The sequence below is a fragment of the Phocoena sinus genome, chromosome 6 (genome assembly GCF_008692025.1).
Source record: "Phocoena sinus isolate mPhoSin1 chromosome 6, mPhoSin1.pri, whole genome shotgun sequence".
NCBI classification, from domain to species: Eukaryota; Metazoa; Chordata; class Mammalia; order Artiodactyla; family Phocoenidae; genus Phocoena; species Phocoena sinus.
Genome location: NC_045768.1, coordinates 108,110,655 through 108,131,068, shown reverse-complemented (window position 1 = coordinate 108,131,068; position 20,414 = coordinate 108,110,655). Strand labels below are relative to the sequence as shown.

Here is a 20,414-nt window from a genome sequence, read left to right as displayed (position 1 = left end):
CCAGGTGCTCCCATTAGTGGGATGTCTCCTTAGACAAAGTCCTTAGCGGATGTCCTAGAGAAGATGGAAGGAAGGAAGTGGGACCGGGCCCAGATGGGGAGTTGCAGTGAAGGACAAGGGGACAGCACAAGTGTCTCAGGCACAGTGGGGGCCGAGTCCCACAGAAAACAAGGCCAGCCACCTTGGGTCAAGTCACTTTGCAGTGTGTACACCTACCCTGGAAATAGCGACAAGTGCCCTGCACCCCCAGTGCTGTTGTGAGCATGGCAGATGAGATAACTTTGAAGGACCCTGCAAACCCCAAGAGTCTGGGAAAAGCACTTGGCCATGTCTAGGCTGCCGCAAGAGTAAGGCAAACTTCCAGTAGTCAGCCCTGGGGGACAGAGGTCCCAGCAGGAAGCAGAACACCCCCTCACCCCCTCCCTCCCCTACCCCCATCTGAACTGGAGTCCCCTGTCTGCCATCAGAACTGATCCTAAAGGCCAAGCTGTGGTTAGTGAGGGAAACACATGGTCTGGGGCAGGCCCCCCTGGGCTACTCCCGTCTGGTCTGGGAGACAGATCTGGAAGGACGTCTGTTTCTACTTCTCCTCTCTGAGCCTCAGTTTCCTCATCTGTAAGCTGGGGATGCCCACATCTGCCCCACCGAGTGGCTGTGACAGTGTTGTGACACGTGCTAGGCACTGAGTATGGGCCTTGCTGCTGGCAGCTGGAACTCAAGCCGCTGGTGGGTGGAGTCTAGGCTCTCAGCTTGCCGATACCGCTGGAAGGGGGTTCTCCTGCCCCTCCACGCAGGCAAACTGCTGACAGTGGCGAAGCCACGTGGCCACGCTTGGAGGAAAACTGCCTTGGTTTCGGTTTTCTGTGTTTTCGTTTTGTTTTTTTTTTTTTTAAGCCTATTTGGGTTTGGTTTCGTCTAGGGTTTGGCCATCGCGTGTGCTTTGCTTCTGCTTGCAGCAGGGCAGCTGCTCGGTTCGGGTCCTGGCCGGCAACGAGCCGCTGGAAGGGCTTTAGGACCCAGCGCGCGTCTTCTGGCCTGGCGCCTCCCCGTCCCCGGAGCCGCGGGCGGAGAGACTTGAATGAGAGGTTGGAGGGGGATCGCGACTGAAAGGCTCGCGGTGGAATAGCTCCGCCGTCGCCAGGCAACCGCACTGACGCAACGCAAAAAAAAAAAAAAAAAAAGAAAGAAAGAAAGAAAAAAAAGAAAAAAAAATCCCTTAAAAAAAGAATAGTGCTGAGAATTCCCAGGAGCAAGAGAGAAAGGGAGGCAGAAGCCGGCTCAGCCTTGAAGTGGGGGCCTTGGGCTGCGGACGAGCGGGGAGCCCGCGTCGAAAGGAGGAGGCGGGGACCTCGGTGACACCCCTGGAATGGGCCTCGGAGCGCCCCGGAAGGTGGGTTTGCAGCAGGGCGGGGACGCTCCCAGGTCTGGGGGCCGGACTGGGGGTGATGTGTCTGTGGCCGGCGGCACTGCCAGGGGAGTGCACTTGCCAGTCGGGGCGCCGCGGGTCCTCAGAGCTGGCAGTGGCGGGGAGCAGCCCAGTCCGGGGCTGGGGGAGCACGGACCCCAATGCGCCCTGGAGCGGGCACCGCCCCCCACACACCAGCCCGCAGGAGATGAGGTCCTGCCTCACCCGCTCCTGGGGGCTCGCTCCCCTCAGGGGGAGCGGGACAGCTAGGCTGGATTCCATCTCCCATATCCTGGCTGGCCCCTTCCGGGAATAAGATCTGGGTGGAGATGTGAGGTTTGAGGTCTGAAAGGGAGGAGCCCCACTCAGTCTCTCCGGGTCTACTGCCAGACCTCTGGTCACCTCCAAGCCCACCTGGTCCCCTCTGCCTACGTCAGGCTCAGCGATGTGGTTATTCCTGCCCCGAGGATGCAATCCCTAACTCAGGAGAAGTGACCCAGGGCCCTTGGGCCCGAGGGTGCTCTGAAAGGCTGAGGCCAGTGCGATCAGAGGGAACTGTACAGCCAGAAGGGCCCCTGGGAATGAGAGGGTCAGCCCTGCGGCTGGGCACCCAGGTCACTGGGAGAAGGCGGGAAGGTCTGTGGCCTGAGGCCAGGGGGCAGGTGTCTCTGTGCACCAAGTCGGGTTGTCTGTTCTGCTTTTTAAAAAATCCCTTATTGCTGTTTTTCATTCCCTGTCCCTCTGGAGAAGATCTGGAAGGTGAGTTGCTTCCAGGTCGGTGGATCACGGCCACTGTCTTAAACCCGCAGGGGCGTTCTCCCAGATTAAGTTTCCACCAGCTCCCAGCGGTTCCTGGTGAATCCCAGGTGGAATGAGCCCAGGTCCCACCAATAGGGCAATCCCCAAAGTGCCCGAGGGGGGCGTGGCTCTAAAGCAGCTTCCTTTCCGATGCCCCAGAGACAGTCTTGCTGATGGAGAGTGGAGAGCTGGGCAACCGTCCAGGGAGAGCAGAGGTGGCCTGACCACATCTGCAGGGTGGGAGCTTCTGCTAGCGGAGTTTTAAGGGGCCTGGCAGAGCAGCCACACGCTGTACTCAGAGTGCATAAGGAGGACGGCTCTTCTTTCCTGAGCGCACTTGCCAGCCAGACACTGCTTGAGAACCCTTCACACCCGTTGGGCATCTGACCCTCACAATCACCCTTCGAGGGAACATTATACCCCGATTTTGCCAATGGGTCTCCGAGAGATTCAGTAACTTGGTGCGGCTCATGGGGCTGGTGAAGAGAGCAGAGAGGTTCAGCCAAAGTGCTGACTCCTAAGACAGTGCTCTCAAAGGAAGGCTGCTTTTGGACATCTGACCCAGACCAAAAGAGAGCTGTGGGGCGGGGCTTGTCCTGTGACCTGGGAACATCCCTGGCACCTCGAGGGCGCTGTGGAGCCAGGAAAGCAGCCAGGCTCTGCATTCGACCTGGCTGGCTTCAACCTGCTCCCCTGAAGCGAAGAGAGAGAAGGGTCCTCCCTCACCCCCCTTTTCCTCCTTGCCCCCTTGAAGACCCCCAACTTCTCATGCACTCGCTCCTGTCTTGTCTTCCCAATTACATGCATGGATTTCCACTAAATTAACAGTCCCACCTCCGTGTCTACCCGCTTGGTCTCCTTCCAATATGGACTCTGGCCGGGAAGTAAATTAAGGCATTGCCTAACTATTGCTGAGAGACTTCCACCGAGCCCCAGGCCGACGAGGAAGAAACTGCTTGTCAGGCTGTTCACTCACACACGCAGGCGGCTTTCTTTAGGTAAATTTTGCCCATGGATAACTCCCTCAGTCCTACAGGAGCATCTGGAATTCCCAGCACCCTCTGGGAGCTGCGCTCTCCCCAGCAATCGCTCTTTGCCTGCCTGGGGCATAGAGCTATTTGCAAAGGTGGAAGATGAATGATAATGGAAACAGCTTGCTCCCTGGTTTGTAGACTAGGCGGGACAGAGTTCTCACTCACAAATCCGAGACCCTCTAGGATTAACCAGGATGGCTCTTAATATGCGCATGTACCCTGGGATTTGGACTGGGGAGAGGAGAAAGGAAGGAAAGGCAAATTCTGAAGAAGACCTCGAGGCGGCGAGCATGGGCTAAATGGAGGGCAGTGGGCATGCAGACCCGGAAGGATCTGGAGGTGAGCAAGGAGTTTAGAAGGAGCTTTGCCATCAGCCTGTAGAGTTTGAACCGCCACAGGGGGTCAAGTTGCCAACAAGAGTTAGGAAGACTGCAAATGTCAGCTTCTACGTGGCTAGGACAGCTGCCCTGGTGCATGAAAGCCCGGTGCTTCCACACTCTGCCCCCCAGCCCCTCCACGCTTGTCTCTGGAGAGGTGTGGGAGCGGAAGGAGACAAGAGGACAGAGAAATGGAGAGGAGAAGTTACAAGTGTGCGCTGCCCCACTCCCGGCTCCTTTCCTCCTGAATGCTAGCCGACGGTCCCCGCCCCCACCAACCCCCCCAGCTATGCTCGCCCATGAAAAACTCCTTAAGGAAGGGAACGCAGAGCACAGCAGCTGGTCTCCCTATGGGCACACCCATCCAGGAAGGTAGGGGGGCAGTGAGCTCCCTAGCATCAGGGGCCGCTTCACTCCTGGGCCCTGCCCAGCAGCCTTTGCAGAGCCCTGGGGAGGGGTGGGGTTCAGCTTCTCCCGGGGCACAGACTGAGCTCCCGCTTCTTCAAGGCCATCTCTCCAGTATGGCCAGAAATTCCCCTCAGGTATCCTGATCCAGATGTGGGAGCTGGTCATGGGTTCCCAGAGACTTTGTCATAGGGCTCGTCCTATGAGCCCTTTGTCATAGGGCTCGTCCCTTGATCTGGAAGGCCCAGCCCAGAGCCGATTTCCAGGTACATAATGGGCCCAGACGGTGACCTCCACGGAGGCCACAGCTCAGGGCCCACTGAAGGCTGAGCTGTGTTTCCTCATTCCAGGAAGCCAGCAGGGTCTGAGTGTGAGGCAGGCACTTCAGCCCCAGAAGGCCAGCTGAGGCGGTCCAGGGTGATGATTATGCAGGAAGGTTCTAAATCAGGATCCTTGAGTGGGAGGCCACTTCGGGCCCTGGTCGCCCCTGTCCATCATCAAGTTAAAGTGACACTACCTCCCTCGTCCTGTGAGCGTTTCCATGTGCCTCACCCTGGGGACACCGCCTTACTGTACACTGTCCTACTAGTTTGGTCCAAATTCTCAGGTTCTGTTGTGCTGTTGTTTGTTTACTTGTTTGGTGGCAGACACTGACAACGTTGAGGAAGGTGAGAGCAAACCTCCCTGTCAGGCCGGATGGAAATAAGCCTTAGACTGAATTCTGCCACACACCTAGACATTTTTTGAACACTATTTGCCAACGGGTCCAGCAGAGTTCAGACGGCCTGTTCTGTGGGCTCAGTGAGGTCACAGCCATCTGTCTCTCTAGGAGCCCCGACCATACCTCCCCCTTAGGTCTCACCAGATGCTTTCACTCTGCTCCTTCAAGAGTCAAGAGTGTCTCAAAATTCGTTTGGCCCGCATGTCTTGAATACCTCTGTTTTCACCTAGGAGAACGCGCTTCTAACATTTACCCGGCGAGTTCTCAAATGTCTGGTGCTGAGTGGTAAGAAAGACAGCCAGCCGCTTCCCAGAGCACCCTCTGCAGAGGGGACCCTACACCAGGCTGCCAATGCCAGCCGGGGTTGGGGTGTCCCTCGTTGAATGCGGCTGGTTGCAGCTGACCCGGTGATACCACAGAACGTCTCATGTCTGTGAAGTGTTTTAAGATCAACCATTGACATCCCACCAAGGAAGCAGGACAATGGCCTTGTCCTCAAGGAGGTGCGGTGTCTGGTCAGAGCTGCCGACGAGAAGAGACCACTCGTGCAGCCCAGAGTCCTGGGCAGGCAACAGAGTGATGTCCTGCGCGTTCTGGAACGCACAGAAACGTGTGGGCTAACTTTAGTGGTTCTGCAGCCAAGGAGAGGTCCAGCCAAGCGCTGTCGTGGGCGGGAGGTGACCGTCCTGTTAGAGGCATAACTAAGAATTCACGTACACTCTATCTCATCGGATCCTTCCAAGGCTTTGCAGTTGATTCCACCATGATCCCAAGGTCATAGAATTAGTAAGTGTCTGGGCTGGGCTATCAACCCACGTCCACCAACATGCAGCCCTGTCCCATCCCTATAACCTGCTGCATCTCTCTGTCCAGCTCCCGATTCCTGCCCTCTGTGAAGTGTGAACTCAGGCAGCTCAGCAGCCCAGCTACGTTCAGCTCAACTGACCTGAGAAGGGAGCAGGGCACACACCCTACTTTCTGTTCTCCCTGGGCCCCGGAGCGGGTGCAGGGCTGCACTTTGGACGAGCTGCAGACAGAGCTGGAACGGCCCCTCACTCCCACATCCTTACGACAGGCCCTGCCCAAACACAGGGCAACTCTGAGGGCCCTCCAACCCCCTGAGAGGTCAGCACGCCCAAACAGACTGTGCAGGTGAGGTGCCCTACATAAGCGAGTGAAACTTCTTAGGAAGTCCTTGCCAAACCACTGGGCTCTGGGACTTTCGATGCAGAGTAAAACAGAAAGCCAATCCTCCCAACACTCTCCCATTTGAGCCGGAGCTGGTTGCTTCTGCACATTTGAAGCTGGAGCCCGTTATTCTGTGGACTCGGACAGTCCTAACTCTGCGTTGGATGGGGGCTGAGACAAACGCCAATTAGGAGACACTTTGGTGGGGCGGACGTACCCCACGGGGGAGGATGTATAGCCCCAGCGTCTTTAGCTGTGAAATGGTGCCTGAGTTTCGCTCAGCTGTGAAATGTTCCCTGTTCTTAGAGCCAGAGCCCCCGCCCGAACTGCCTTCTACTTTGATCTCTGCAAATTGCTTTAAAGGCCACTCTGTGTCTGCTTTCTCTCCCCTAATCCCCGTTGCCATGGCCTTTGGCCAGAAGAGCCCTGCGGTCACATGCAGCAGTTGGCCGGGCGGCGACAGGCTGCCTCACCCCTCCTGAGCATCTCTGCCTCGTCAGGGTTCTCACGGAGGAGAATCTGCGCTTCGGACTCTGCATTTCCCATGGCTAATCCCCCCACTCCCCCCGTGGGACCCTCCGACTCTCAGGCACCTTTCTCCCGGCCTGTCGGGGTGGAGCAGCCCTTTCCCAGGGCCTCGCGGCCTTGGAAGGGACACAGCGGCGACGCCGGGTGACCCGGCAGGCCCCCCGCTCCTTTCAGCGAGGCAGTAAATTAGATCTGTGGCTCCTGGGAGCCAGGGCCTCTTCCCGACCCACAGGGACGCACAACTCTTTCTTGGCGGTTTTCTCAGCCACCTCTTTACTGGGCAAAAACGATAGGGAAGTTCCGCCTATCCCCAGCCTCGCGGCAGGAGGCCTGTGCGCTGTTCTCTGCGGCAGGGGGCAGGGTTCATCAATTATTCAGCACGGACCGAGCATTTTATGCAGAGGCCTTAACAAGTATTTTTATAGACTCTTGTCTCACGAGGTCCCAGAGAGACAGAGCAAGGTTTCTAGACAATGGAAGCTGCACTTGGAGTCCAAAGACGCGGGTCTAAGCCCAGCCAGCTCCCTGAACAGAGCTGTGTGACCCCAGGCAAGACTTGAAACGTCTCTGGTTTGTGATTTCTCTGGGGTCTAACTCTCAGGAAGGCCGCTCCAGCCCAGGCCATCGAAAGTGGGGGAAACGTTTGTAGGCTGCAGTGTGATTTCCTAATGTTTGTGATTGCGCCTGTGATTCCAGGTGTGGACGCGGGAGCTCTGAGTGAGAAGCTGAGCCGTGGCCATTAGCACAGGACATTGCAAACCGAACTTCACTGGGAGGAATGCCTGAGAGAACACTGGTGAGTGGGTCCCTGTGCCCCCTGCCGGTGCGATTTCATGACGAGGTGACCACCCCACCGGGTGCCGTGGTCTAGGCTCTGTGCTTATTGGTGAGGAAGTGTCAAGGCCGTTCCACCCAAACCATGCATTTGGCAGGGGAGAAGCAGAGCACTGAGGGGAAGTGAGTGGCCGCAGTCACTCGGGCTGGGGGTGGGCATGGGGTCCCTAGAGCTGACGCCCCGGTCAGGGACTCCTGTTTCCCACCCGGGTTGGGCCTGTCCAAAACGGTGGCCCCATTCCCCTTCCCTAGCAGCGGTGCTGGGACTCCTGGAGCAGGCAGTGAGGGAGTGAGGATTGCAGCCCACCGGGCCTCTCACCCCTGGTATAGAGGACTGTAGAATAAGGGGGTGTTTGAATTAGGCTCAGAGACTCATCAAATTCAAACCTGAGGCTACGCGGAAAGGCCAAAACATCAAGTTGAGACCAGTCTCCCAAACCCACCCCGGACCCCCACTCAGACTCGTTAGGAACATTCTGACCTTGAAGCTGCAGGAGGTCTTCTACTGGGCAGGAAACCATCTGGAGGTGTGAATTTGTTCACTAGCTCACGGCACTGCCGTCCTCAGCGTTTATTGAACGTCTGCTGTTTGCAGAGCCCTGTGCTCAGGACACAAAAGAGAAAGGAATGCCCTTCCCATCGAGGAGCTAGACAGTGGTCAGGGAGCCAGATACTCCCATGGTTCAAGGTCATACAGGCCAGGGTGCCGTGCACGTGACAGAAGCCGATGCTGGAAGCAGTCAGAGAATGGCCTGGAAGGTGGGGTATCCTGGAGCGTTTTGGCCAGCCCTCAGCTGAGCTTCAAAGCAGAGCTGTAGACCCAGTGAGAAGGGAGTTCCCTGAAGGGCCTGTGATGGACAAAGGGATAAAACCGACTGCCCAGAAAGTCCTCCTTCTTTCATTCATCCAATCACTCATTCACTCATCCAACAAGTTTATTGAGCACTTACTATGTGCCAGGCACTGTTCTGAGTGCTAGGATCACAGCAGTGAACAAGAGAAAGTCACTGCCCTCAGGGGACTTACATTCAACGTGTAACATCCTAGTTCTGTGAGTGAGGAGAGCTATGAAGAAAAAGGAAGCAGGGACATCTCAGTGGGCTGGTCAGAGCTGGTCTCTGTGGAGGTGACGTGTGAACGGGTGCGTGAGATCAGGGGGAAGTCAGTTGATGGCGCAAGGCATGAGGGCAGGAGCACAGCTTCAGGCTCTTAGAGGAAATGGCTGGAGTCTCACAATGGTTTGTGGCAGGAGGAGTGATCCAGGCAGCAAATGGTGGCTTCCAGGAAGTGGAAAGCGGAGGGCTCTCCTGGTGGCAGCTCGCAGCCCCTGTGGGCGTGCCCTCCCCTGAGGGGTACATCACCGGTGCATGGGAGGAACCCAGGTACCACTCCACTTCCCTCACTAGCATCCCAGAGCACACACGCAACAATAAAGCACCCCCCCAACACACACACACCCCCACACACCCCGTCCCAGCTCAGTTTGCCTCCGCCATGCATGCACAGTTTGTACCCAGGGTCCTGTCTCTGCATCTTGTCTTCCCCCCCATCTCTGGCACTCCCAACACCAGCTCTGACCAAGACCTGGAATAAAGATGAGCTGGGAAAGATGATCTGTGAAGGGCCAGACCAGCGGGTGTCCCCTCCTGCTTCGGTCACCATGGCAACCTCAGAGGAGGCGAGAAAACACGTTCTCTGGCAGCTCCTGGAAGCACCCTGGTGACCATGGGCCACAGGACTGTGTCCCCCAGCCTCTCAACCCTGGTCGTTAGGGCTCCCTGAGCCTACAAAACACAGACGGGATTTCACAGCCTCCATCGGCCGCCGGAGGTCAGTCCTGAGGCCCAGCCCTGTGCGCTCAGCTTAAGATAAACATCAGGGTTTTATGATTAAACCTAAAAAAGCCTGCCTCGTCCCAGCTGCACTTCCTTGTCCCAGACCTACCGACCTGTCACCCACCTGGAACAAAAAGGGACTCGCTACTTTAGAAAAGGAAAGAAAAAGGTTCAGGTGTCAGCCATGGCCTGAGCCACGCTGAAAGCTTATAAAACGCAGTGCCGATGCTGGAGCCCTTTCCCCCGACTCTGTCCTCAGCCCGGCGGTGGCTGCAGGGTGGACGCTGCGACACCTCATTTCAAAAGAGGGGCCGGCTGAGACCCACACAGGTGAGGCGAGGTGACTCCCCAAGTCTCAGAGCTCCCACTGGAGAGGGGCTCCGGTCCCAGAGGACAGACCCGCAGCCTGGGAAGCAGGGTTCCCCTTTGTCCTCAGCCCTGGCAGCCCCTGACCCGCTCTCAGGTCACGGCCTGTGGGTAGAAGGTGGGGATGTGTGGCCCTGCCGAGAGCTGGCAGGCAGGCCTGGCCCGTCTAAAGCCAGAGTGGGTGCCGTCCCTCCCTTCCTGCAGCCCCTGCTCCCAAGACGCTGGGCGGCCCCTGAGCCCTGGGCCCGAGTCCGTCCAATGAGCGTTTTAGGCCTGCTGACACATGTAACACGCCCACAGGGCGGCTCTCTTTGGGGGACTGATGGGTGGGCTCATCAGGCAGGGGACACAGAGCCAGCGGCCCTGCCCTCACACCCCCGCCCCGCTGCTGGGTCTGTGTCCTGCGGGGACACTTCTGCAGTGAAGAATTGGCTACGCTGTGGCTGAGGCCCTCACAGGATCTGAATTTCCTCAGCAAGCCAGGTCTGGCAGGGATGGGGTGTCTTAAGGGTCCGTTCCTGCCTTTACCAACCCCGCCCACAACCCCTGTGTGTTACCCACCGCTCTGCTGCTGGGGGCCAGGGCCGGCCTGCACGCGTGTGCAAGAGGGTCTGCGCTGCGTGTATCTCCAAGCCTAAACCCAGAGCGTGTCAGCTTATGCACGAGGACCCACGGGTGGCACTTCTGCTGGAAGGAGCAGCATACGTGTCAGTTTATCCCTGTGGAAAACTGTTATTACATCCTCATCAAGCGCTGTCTGTAGTAGATCATAAATTAAGAAACATAGGAGGGGCTTCCCCGGTGGTCCAGTGGTAGAGAATCCGCCTTCCAATGCAGGGGACGCGGGTTCCGTCTCTGGTCCGGCAACTAAGATCCCACCTGCCGTGGGGCAACTAAGCCCACGCACCACAACTACTGAGCCCACGCGCCACAACTAGGGAGAGAAAACCCCCATGCCACAACTAGAGAGAAGCCCACGCGCCGCGACGAAAATCACGCGTGCTGCAATTAAGACCCAATGCAGCCAAAAATAAATAAATAAATTTTTTTATTTTAAAAAGACAAGAAACATATCAACTATGAATGCGGAGGGACTCTTGGTAAAAGCTTCTTTGAGTCCACAATGGTCATCCGCTCTCTGGTTCTCAGCTGGAGGTGGCACCCTCTAAGGGACCGTGGAAATGGGGGGAGGGAGCCTCTCTTGGTATTCAGGTTGTTTTATGACACTGCTTAGCTGTCAGTCATATGCTTTGCCTCCCGCTCATTTCAGTCAGCGCTCTTGGTTATAAGCAACAGAAAGCAGTGTTATTGTAAGGTGTACATGGAATTGGCAGGAGGTAGAGACCCAAGAGAGAAAACAGGCAGAATCGGGGCAGCTCAGAAAACCGAGAAGTGAGAGGGCCCATAGTGATCTGTCTGAGACCCACTCATTGGGGCACTAGGTTTTTATTCACACAAACACCCCCGCCCGGAACACTTCTGACACCAGATGTGTGAGTTTCCCACCCCAAACAACCCTCCAGTTCTCTGCAGACACCAACTGGGCGTTCTACGATTTAACTCAATTTTGACACTATCCACCGAAGGGTAGCATCAGTCCCACAAGACTGTCCCCCACTTCACACACCAATTGCAAGTCCCAGGTTGTCACCTGAACTTCTGACCAACTGGCTGTAAACCAGGAATTGCCCACAACCCCTTCCTCAGATTCAGTCATCTGCTTAAATAGCTCACAAAACTCAGGGAAGCATTTAGTACTTGTATTTACCATCCAAGTGAAGAGGTCCATAGGGGGAGGGGTGCAGAGCTCCCATGCCCCTCCAGGCGTGCCATCCCCCCAGCACCTCGGCGTGCTCACCAACCTGGGAGCTCTCAGAACCCCTTCAGTTGGGGTTTTATGGAGGCCTCATTGCATAGGCATGATTGATTAAATCATTGGTGGTTGGTGATTAGGTCAACCTCCAGCCCCTCTCTCCTCCCCAGAGGTCAGGGATGGGGCTGAAAGTTCCAACCCTCTCACCACGGGTTTGTTCCTCTGGCAACCAGCCTCCATCCTGAGTGGTTTCCAACAGTCACCTCATTAACATAAACTCAGGTGTAGTAGAAGGGGGCTTCTTATTAATAACAGGTGACCCTCTTTGCACCTGAATGCCCTGGAGCTGTTTCAAGAAGTGGGAACAAAACTGAGATACTCTAACAAAAAATACTGTTATTGCTTTCATCATGTAGAAAATTACAAGAGTTTTAGGAGCTCTGTGTCAGGAACCAGGGATGGAGGCCAAATTGTATTTCTTATTGTATTACAACATTACCCTCCCACAGTCCTTCAGTAAGGATGGTTTGGCTAAGATGATGCCACATCCCCTGCACTTGACATCTTCCTCCAAGGTTCAACGTCCCTCCATCTTGGCCTCACATGCCCCAGACTCAGAATCCTGGGCCTGAGCAACTGATTGGCCAAGCTCAAGCCTCATGCTCAGCTGTCAGCAAACACCCCCTGAGTCATTTTATGTCCTTTGTCCAACACACGCTTATATTGGTTCCAAGTGTCAGGAACCCGCTTCAAAGTAGGAGGATATATCAAGGCTCTATAATCAAGGTCAGGTGGAACTGCTTCCCACAGGGCCCACTTGAGGGCCTCAAGCTATCTCATCTGCTTGGCTTCGTTTGCTAGGCAGACCCTCTCCCTGTGGTGAGCAGCGGGGCCACGGCCAGCTTCTGGGTGGTTCTGACACAGCCACCCAGGGGGGCTCTGATGGGCCAGTTTGAGTCATGTGGCCACCCTGAGGCGAGAGCTGTGACTTCCTTCCAGGAAACAGAAATGCTTTTTCCAGGGGAGGGAGGGGACACTGGGCAGGAGTCCCCTCACCTCACGCTGCTGGGCCTGACAGCCTGTGTCCAGGCGCCCGAGGTCAGGGCAGGTCTCGCGAGGACAGGTGGGGTAGCCCAGATCCCCTCTGCTTCTCTGAGCCCATCCAGATGCGGGGGGAGAGGCTCTTTGCTTGTTCATTCACAAACATTTAAAGAGAGCAGCTTGGCCCTAAGGGCTGGGGGTTCCAGGGTGCAGAGCCTGGTCCTTGCCCTCCTGAAGCTCAGAGTCCGACAGAGGAGACCATGCAGAAAGTTCCTGGTAGAAATGCTGTGGCCCGAGAGGGCCGCTGAGCCCAGCGTTATGAGCCAGCCTGGAGCCGGACCGCAGGGCTCTGAATCCCACCTTTGCGCTTAGTTCTGTGACCCCGGGCAAGCTACTCAACCTCTCTGTGCCTCCGTCTGCTCACCTGGGTCATGGAGACAAGAATAATATCGCCTCGTGGGGGTATTGTGAGGATTAAATGTGTTCGTGTACATTAGCTCTTAGAACAATGTCTGGAATGACCTGCTCTGAGTAAGCGTCAGCTAATGTTGGGATGACATAATTGTTTGCCCGATGTGGTCTCCTTGTATCCCCGGGGGCACACACAGCTTGGGCAAGTCAAGAAAAACTTGAAGGGGAAAATCCCTGAGAACTGAGGCAGAGAAGGGAGGGAAGGGCATTCTAGGCCGAGGGAACAGCTTGTGCAAAGTCACGGGGGCCGTGACAGGGCCTGGTACTCAGTGTTGGAAGGATTGCGTATCATGGAGAAGAAATGAGAACCCCGTAGTGGAAGGAGCAGGCCCGAGCCTGGGGATCCACACAGGGAGAGAGTGGCTTCGAGTTTCTTAGGAAAACGTAGGGCAAGAGGGAGGGAGGGAGGGAGTGTCCCTTGAGAGAGGGACGGAGAGACAGAGAGAGTAAGAGAATGGGTCAGCGCATCCTTCCCTGCCCGCAGAGCCCATCTAGGAAGTGGGTTTGGAAGTTGTCCAAGTGGACAGACTAGGTCATGATGAGATGGGGTGTTGGCCGAATGACTGGGCTGCGCCCACCTGGCTCCCCCAGCAGCTGGGGGGATTAGCTCACGGCTGGCACGGCAATCTTCGTGGCAGCAACCGTGCGCCCAGAGCGAGCCAGGAGCGTGTTTGAACAGCAGTCCTTGTGTGCTGCGTGGGTCCCGAGCGCTGGCATGTTGCTGCTGCAGGAAGGCTGACGTGCCCCAGGGGGTTGTCTCCTGCTTCAGGAATTTCGTGTTCCCCTGCAGCCCGGTGGCCTGCCTGGCGGGGCATGCCTGGGCCTGGTCGGATTACCATCTGGCCCTGTTTTTCCAGATGCCTCAGGCCCCAGGTCTGGCAGCATCCTATGGCTTCCCTCCTCGGGCTCTCTGCCTTTGCCACGTCCCCAGTGAGCGTCACTTTGTCTAGGGCTTACTGTAGACGAGGCACTGTTAAGGACTCGATATTTGTCACCTTATGTAATATTCAAAATGACCTGTGAGGTTGATGTTATTACCCTGGGGCTGCGGCTTCGTGAGCCAGGGACCTGGGCAGCCCACAGGGCCCTTGAAAATTTTTTTTTTTTAAATTAATTAATTAATTTGTGTCTGCATTGGGTCTTTGTTGCTGCGTGCGGGCTTTCTCTAGTTGCGGCGAGCGGGGGCTGCTCTTCGTTGCGGTGCGCGGGCTTCTCATTGCAGTGGCTTCTCTTGTTGCGGAGCACGGGCTCTAGGCACACGAGCTTCAGTAGTTGTGGCTCGTGGGCTCAGTAGTTGTGGCACACGGCTCAGTAGTTGTGGCGCACAGGCTTAGTTGCTCCGCGGCATGTGGGATCTTCCCGGACCAGGGCTCTAACCCGTGTCCCCTGCACTGGCAGGTGGATTCTTAACTACTGCGCCACCAGGGAAGCCGGAAAATCTTTTTAGTTAGTACTTTTTAATGAGGCGCCCTGATTGCATTTTGCACCAACCCCAACAAATTACATAGCTGGCCCTGGTTCTTCCCACTTGTCAGGAGAAGACAGAAGCACAGAGTGGTCATGAAGCCACATGACCAAGATCACAGAACTGGGACCTTGGGGGACTGACCCCAAGGCCTATGCCCTCTGGAGTAGAAAGAGGCTGACCCGAGTCCCTCAACCTTCCCAGCCTCGATTTTGCCATTCTCAAAATGGGGTGACCCCTCCTGCTTCTCAGGGCAGCTCTGAGACTGGAGAGAGAGGACGTGCACACTCGCTAAAGCTCAGCTGATCAAGGATCAGCACCGCTGATTCTCAGCGCACTGGCGTTCCCGCCAGTGTTTCCAAGCCATCCTGACGCCTTTGTGCTGGTCTTCTCTGAACTGATTTAGAAACCACTAATTAAAATAAGCTCCCCCACCCCCCACCCCCTGCCCAGGAGGCAGCTACAAGAAGGCAGTCGTAGCTGTCCCCTCCACACTGCCCCCTACCCCGCGGCGCCGAAGGAAGACCCTTCCTAACAGGTCCTCCCTCTGCAGGCAGGGTGTAGGTGGCGGAAAGGGGGAGGGAGACAGACGTCCCAGCAGCTTCTTCTGCTCACAAATCTCAGGGCTCATCTGCAACTAGATCCTCTCCAAAAAGCTTCGCTGGAAATAACCAGCGCTCCTGGTCAGTGGAGCACGCCCTGTAGGCTAACACCACCCCGGCACACTCCAAACAGACTCTGGCACCTCAGCAAAGAGGCAGACGGCGCCTGGGAGGGGCCCCAGACTGGGGCTCATAGGTCTTTAGATTTGGAGAGATTCTTAAGAAGCCTGTGTGACGGTGAGGCTGCACAGAAGACCCCCATGAGAATACCCCAGATTTGCAGGGCATGCTAAGCCTGCAGAGGGTACATACATACAAACCTTAGTTGTGCCACTCCCCCAAACCTAGGAGGTTGGTATTATCACCCCCATTTTACAGGTGAGGAAACTGAGGCTCGGCTAGCCTAGCAGCACCTACGGCCAGACCATCTGATCCCAAGTCAAGTGTTTCTGTCTCAAGACCAGCGGTTCTCAACCCTGGTCATCTCAGGTCACTTGGGGAGCTTTAAAATATGCTGATACCTAAGTCCAGCCACGGACTTACTGAATCAGGACCCCTGGGATGGCCATGGGAGGTTCCTCAGGGGATTCTCATGTGTGTGGCTGGAGGCAGGAGCTAGGTTTCCCTGCCATTGGTTGGGGTGGAAGATTTCTTCTCATTCCCGGGGCCAGGCTCAGAGCATCCCTCTGGTTAGATGCCACTGCAGGTTGCAGGAACCATCCGGAAAGACAGCAAGCTCAGCTCTTCTTGAGTAGCTCCAAGCCTCAGTGAGAGAGGAGCCCACAGTCTCTCTGGTGGCCCAGCCTGCCCACCATCGCCCCATGCTTGGTCCCCGTCACCCCAGACAAGCAATCACAACTCTTAGTTTCAGCTTTTCTCCTCAGGCACACACAAGTCAATAAAAATCTCTTCCTCCCCCGCCTTTTCCACACCAAGGGTGGCATCCTCTCCAGGCTGCGAATATATATTTTGTTTCATGTACGCTTTATCTTGGACATTGTTCCAGACTGATTCAGTCTTTTTCACGGCGGCACGCCCTCAACACAGATTTTTAAAGCTCACCCTGAAAGCCAAGGGCTCCTCTCCTTGGCCCAAGTCAAATGTCTCCTACTCTGATGGCCCGTCTCCACCTGCCAGACACCGTGGGATATGGAGGCTGGGAGCCGGGGGCCTAATTCTGGCTCAGAGCTACTCCTCTGCCTTGTGACTCCAAATTATGGGGCAAGGGCCTGGCTCACACCTCCTCCCTGGGGGTGGGAAGGCCAAAGCGGATCAGAAGACTGCAGCCCCGGCCCCCCGGGAGGCGCTGCTGTGTGGGCCTTTTAGGTGAATGTGAGAACCGTCTTTCTAGAAGGTGAGTCACAGCCTCGCTCCGTTTAACAATCTCCCCCAGCTGCTGCAGGTTTACTTTCTTCCTCCTCTGACGAGCTGAGAGATAAGGTGCTGTTCTTGGGGAAGGAAGCTGAGAGTGTGCAGGAGGGCTTGCCCCGATAGGGCTGGAGCCTAGGACAGGGTTGTGGTGGACGGGGCGGGGCGGGGTCAGGGGGTGCCTGGACCCAAGGCTCACCTGCGTCTGCATGGGGACCCCCTCCGCCCCTCCAGACAGCCTGCGCTCAGAGAGGCCTGAGACCGGCTCTGTCCGTGCTAATCAGCGGGAGCTCTTGGGTGAGTCATTTAACCTCTGAGACTCAGGCTCCTCTGCGTAAAATGGGGACAAAAAGAAGTAATTACAGACTTGCAGTGAGGAGTAAATGAGATAATAGAGGTGGAAACATTTCATACAGGGTGAGACACTGTACAAAGTGAACGCTTTTATGATTAACTTTTTTGCATGGACTTAGGGCGTTGAAGTAGCCTCTCTTCCAGTCCTGAACTAGCAGTCAGCAGCCCCGTGTCTGAGCCTCTCTGAGCCTCAGTGTCGCCTTCTGAGGCTGCATCAAGGGGAGGGGTCAGCACTGACATCGTTCCAATCCTTCCTGCAGGCCTCACACCAGCCAGCCGCTTCTCACCGCCTGCCCTTCCCTGTGAGGAGAGGGCTCTGTCCCGCATCCCCTCCGGTCTTCAATCTGCCTTCGCCTCCAGCACTGATAGATCTTCTTGGCAAAGCTGCCTCCAAAGATTCCTGCTAACGCTTGTCTGTTCCTGCATCTTGCAAAGCATGGCGCCCACGGCATCTTAAACCCAGATTGTCTGCAGCTGCTCCAGTGGACACTGCAGCTTCGCCGTCCTCCCTCTGGACTCCGGGAGCTGCGCCTGTCCTAGCGATGCCCTCGAGACCCTCGGCCCCAGCTGGGTGAGACCCTTCCAGAGCAGGACCCGACCTTGCCACCCACCAAGACTCCCAAGGTGCCCTCCACCACCTCCCATGTCTGGCTGCCCAGGCAGGTTCTAGAATGTCTGTGCCCCAGATCCGAGGAGAAGACGCAGCCAGTGGGGAAGAAGGGCCGGCAGGCGCAGCCCCGCCGCCCGATGACCACCTCCGGAGCCTGAAGGCCCTCACGGAGAAACTGAGGCTGGAGACCCGCAGGCCCTCCTACCTGGAATGGCAGGCCAGGCTGGAGGAGCAGACGTGGCCCTTCCCGAGGCCGGTGGCCGGGCAGCGGGCCTGTGTGGAAGAGGGGCCCTCGCGCCCCCCAGGAGCGCCCAGGCGGCATCCTCAGCCTCATGGGATGGCCAGCCAGGATGATGGGGCCCCGTGCACTGGCAGGCTGGAGGGCTTCGAGAGCATCGATGAAGCTATAGCCTGGCTCAGGAAGGAACTGGTGAGTAAGGGGCTGTCCCTCCAGGAAGCCCCAGAAAAGATGCCATTCTCTCTCTGTCTCTGTCTCTGTCTCCACCCCCTGTCTCTCTGTCTCTCCCCCATCTCTGCCCCTGCCAACGGCACATTTTCCTGTTTAGTCAAGGCTGGGCCTCATTACTGTGTGGGTATATGTGGTCCATGTGCCCATCAGCCCCCAACCACAGGTCCTTGTGGAGAGCCTGAGCCCGTGTTTTTTATTTTTAGTTTGTTGGCCACGCCTTGCAGCATGTGGGATCTTAGTACCCCGACCAGGGATGGAAGCCTCACTCCCTGCATTGGAAGTGTGGAGTCTTAACCACTGGACCGCCAGGGCAGTCCCCCGGAGCCTGTGTTTTGAAGGTGTCCCCAGCGCCACTCCTGGCATCAGAGTCCCATACACTCCTTCCTGGACTGTGACTGCCCCTCTTCCTCTCTGAATCCCTGTCACCGTGCCACCTGCCCAAGCTGCTGGCCGGTCCTGTGGCCCTTCATTCAGCAGGCACCCCCTGCCCCACGGCGCTGCTCTGGGTAGCGGGGCCGCGTGAGGCAAGCACAGGGCAGCGCGGGCGCTGCTGTAAGTAGCTCGGGCTCAGCCCAGCAGCGCTCTGCCCACACTGACGGGTAGACAGGGAGCTGCCCAGGGGCAGCGTGGCTGATCAGGCCTGGCGGGGGTGAAGGCTTTGGGCTGAGGCTCGGAGGCTGAGTAGGAAACTGCCCAGACGTCAGAGCTGGGAGGGCATCCAGGTGGAATAAGTGTGAGCACTGGGCATGCGTTGGGAGCTGGGGCCAGCAGCTCGACCTTTTTTCTGCCCATGGGCACGGCAGGCTCCCATCAGGGGCGTCGCTCAGCACATGAGAAGGGGGTTGGCATGCAGAGCTGTGCGCCCGTCGCCCAGGGGAGAACCACTGGTCCTGGGCATGGTGGTGTCTCAGCAGAGCCAGGTGTGACGCTAGTCGTGTGCTTTCAACTCCTGCCCCACCCAGCCCATCACCTGCAGCCCAGGTCACAGCTGCCCAGTCGGGCTACTCTGGCCACAGGTGAGCCAGCAACCAAGGGCCAGCCGCCTTCCAGAGCCTCCAGTAACTCCTGGTCCCACAGGGTAGGCAGAGGCCTGCCTGGTTTGCTGGGCAGAATCCTGAAAAATAAATCCCCTTTGGGGTCTGGAATTCCTTGTGAGTTAAGGTAAAGAACTGGGGCCAGGAGGGCTCAGGGACTCAAGTATCTGATTAATCAGACATCTTTTTTGGTTTTAATCTTTGATGTTGAGACTGTTTCTCAAAACACGTCTCCACTATGTCTGTCCTGGTAACTGGAGTGTTAGTTGCTTGCAGAGAAGACGCGGCCGCTGGGGATTCGCGCTGCGTCTCCAGACTCCCCATCGCCACTGGGTGCTCTCGGGGCATGTAAGAGGTGAGGACGGATGGACACGAAGCTGCTCTTTAAGTCCTTGAGGCTGCACTGCTTTGATTTGTTTTCATAAAGAGGAACAAAAAAATAGTCCCATCAATCAAGGATTCAATTAGTTGGCATTGGGTTCATTTGAGGTTTGATTGCTTCTGGGAGTGGAGGCTTTTACTTTCTAAGTAGGTTAGCAACCCGCATGGGTCCCCGTTGGGGGTGGAAATCAGAGAAGGAGTTTCCTGGGTGTGAACCAATAGGGCATTCTCTCAAGTTGTCCCCCAGGTCCGCCGGATGAGAGCCGCCCCTCAACCCTGGCTGTATGTTACACTTACCTGGGAAGCCTTGAAACCCCCAAATCCTAGACCACACCCCAGACCAGTCAAACCAACATCTGGGGGTGGGCCCCGGGCGTCAGTAGTTTTTCAAGCTATTCTCAGAGTACAGCCTGGGTTGAGAACCGCTGCCATAGACCTACAGGCCGTGCTCATTTTTCTCGCCAAGCCCATTGCAAGCCAAGCAGCGTGAAGTGCCCCGGCCGGAGTGCACTGGCCGAGGGGAGGAAGGTGGACCAGGCCAAGGGCACCCAGGGGTGACATATGGAGTCATACTCCACAGGCAGGGAGAGGAGCGTTAATCATCAGGACTGACGTGGCTGCCTAAGGCTGCTGTAAATAAATACAGTGAACATCGGCATCATTAGTAATGCTTTATATCTGCGTATTTTCCCCCTTTCCATGCCACTTCTCTGTGCTACCAAAGGTGGGTAATAAGCCTAATAATAATATCAAGGTTTCTTACCAATTGAGTGACTACCGTGTTTCACATGCATGACTTAGCTCTTCTGAGTGTCACATCACCTTCCCGTTGCCCCATTTTACAGAAGAGGAAACTGAGGCTCAGAGCGGAATGTAGCAATAAGTGAGAGGGTAGAAATTTGATCAGTGGCCTGTCTGTTTGCCTCGCCCAGGCTCTTCTTAGCCACTGTACTACACAGTGTCTTCCAAAGGCAGTTGATTTTGTTCCATGACTTCACAAAGATGTTGGCAGTCGATAGGTGAGGCAGAGGGAGAAACAAAATTGAGAGTCCAGCCCTCACGCTGTGGTCTCTTTTGTTCCTACAGCAGACCTGTGCGATTGCTGTTATGTCTCCGTTATACAGATGAGTAAACTGAGGCTCGTAGAGTCAGACGACCTGCCTAGAATTATATGACTAATAAGTGGTAAACTCGGCCTTCACCAGTGAGAGTAGAACTTCGGGGAGAAAGGCAGGGGGTGAGAGGTGTCCCTCCCACAGGGCCCCATCGGGCAGGCCTCCTCCAGCTGCAGGTAGAGAAACTCTCAGAGCAAAGA

At 56.4% G+C, this 20,414-nt stretch overlaps 1 protein-coding gene across 1 annotated transcript in view; it reads left to right on the top strand.

Annotated features, from left to right (window-relative positions):
• The first annotated feature begins 1,080 nt into the window (after positions 1–1,080).
• FAM167A (family with sequence similarity 167 member A) overlaps positions 1,081–20,414 on the top strand; it is a 35,086-nt gene continuing 15,752 nt past the window's right edge. The window contains exons 1-3 of the mRNA XM_032636409.1: positions 1,081–1,390; positions 7,153–7,252; positions 16,866–17,645. Of these exons, the coding sequence (XP_032492300.1) occupies positions 17,277–17,645 (369 nt within the window). The 5' untranslated portion in view covers positions 1,081–1,390; positions 7,153–7,252; positions 16,866–17,276. The remainder of the gene's footprint in view (positions 1,391–7,152; positions 7,253–16,865; positions 17,646–20,414) is intronic.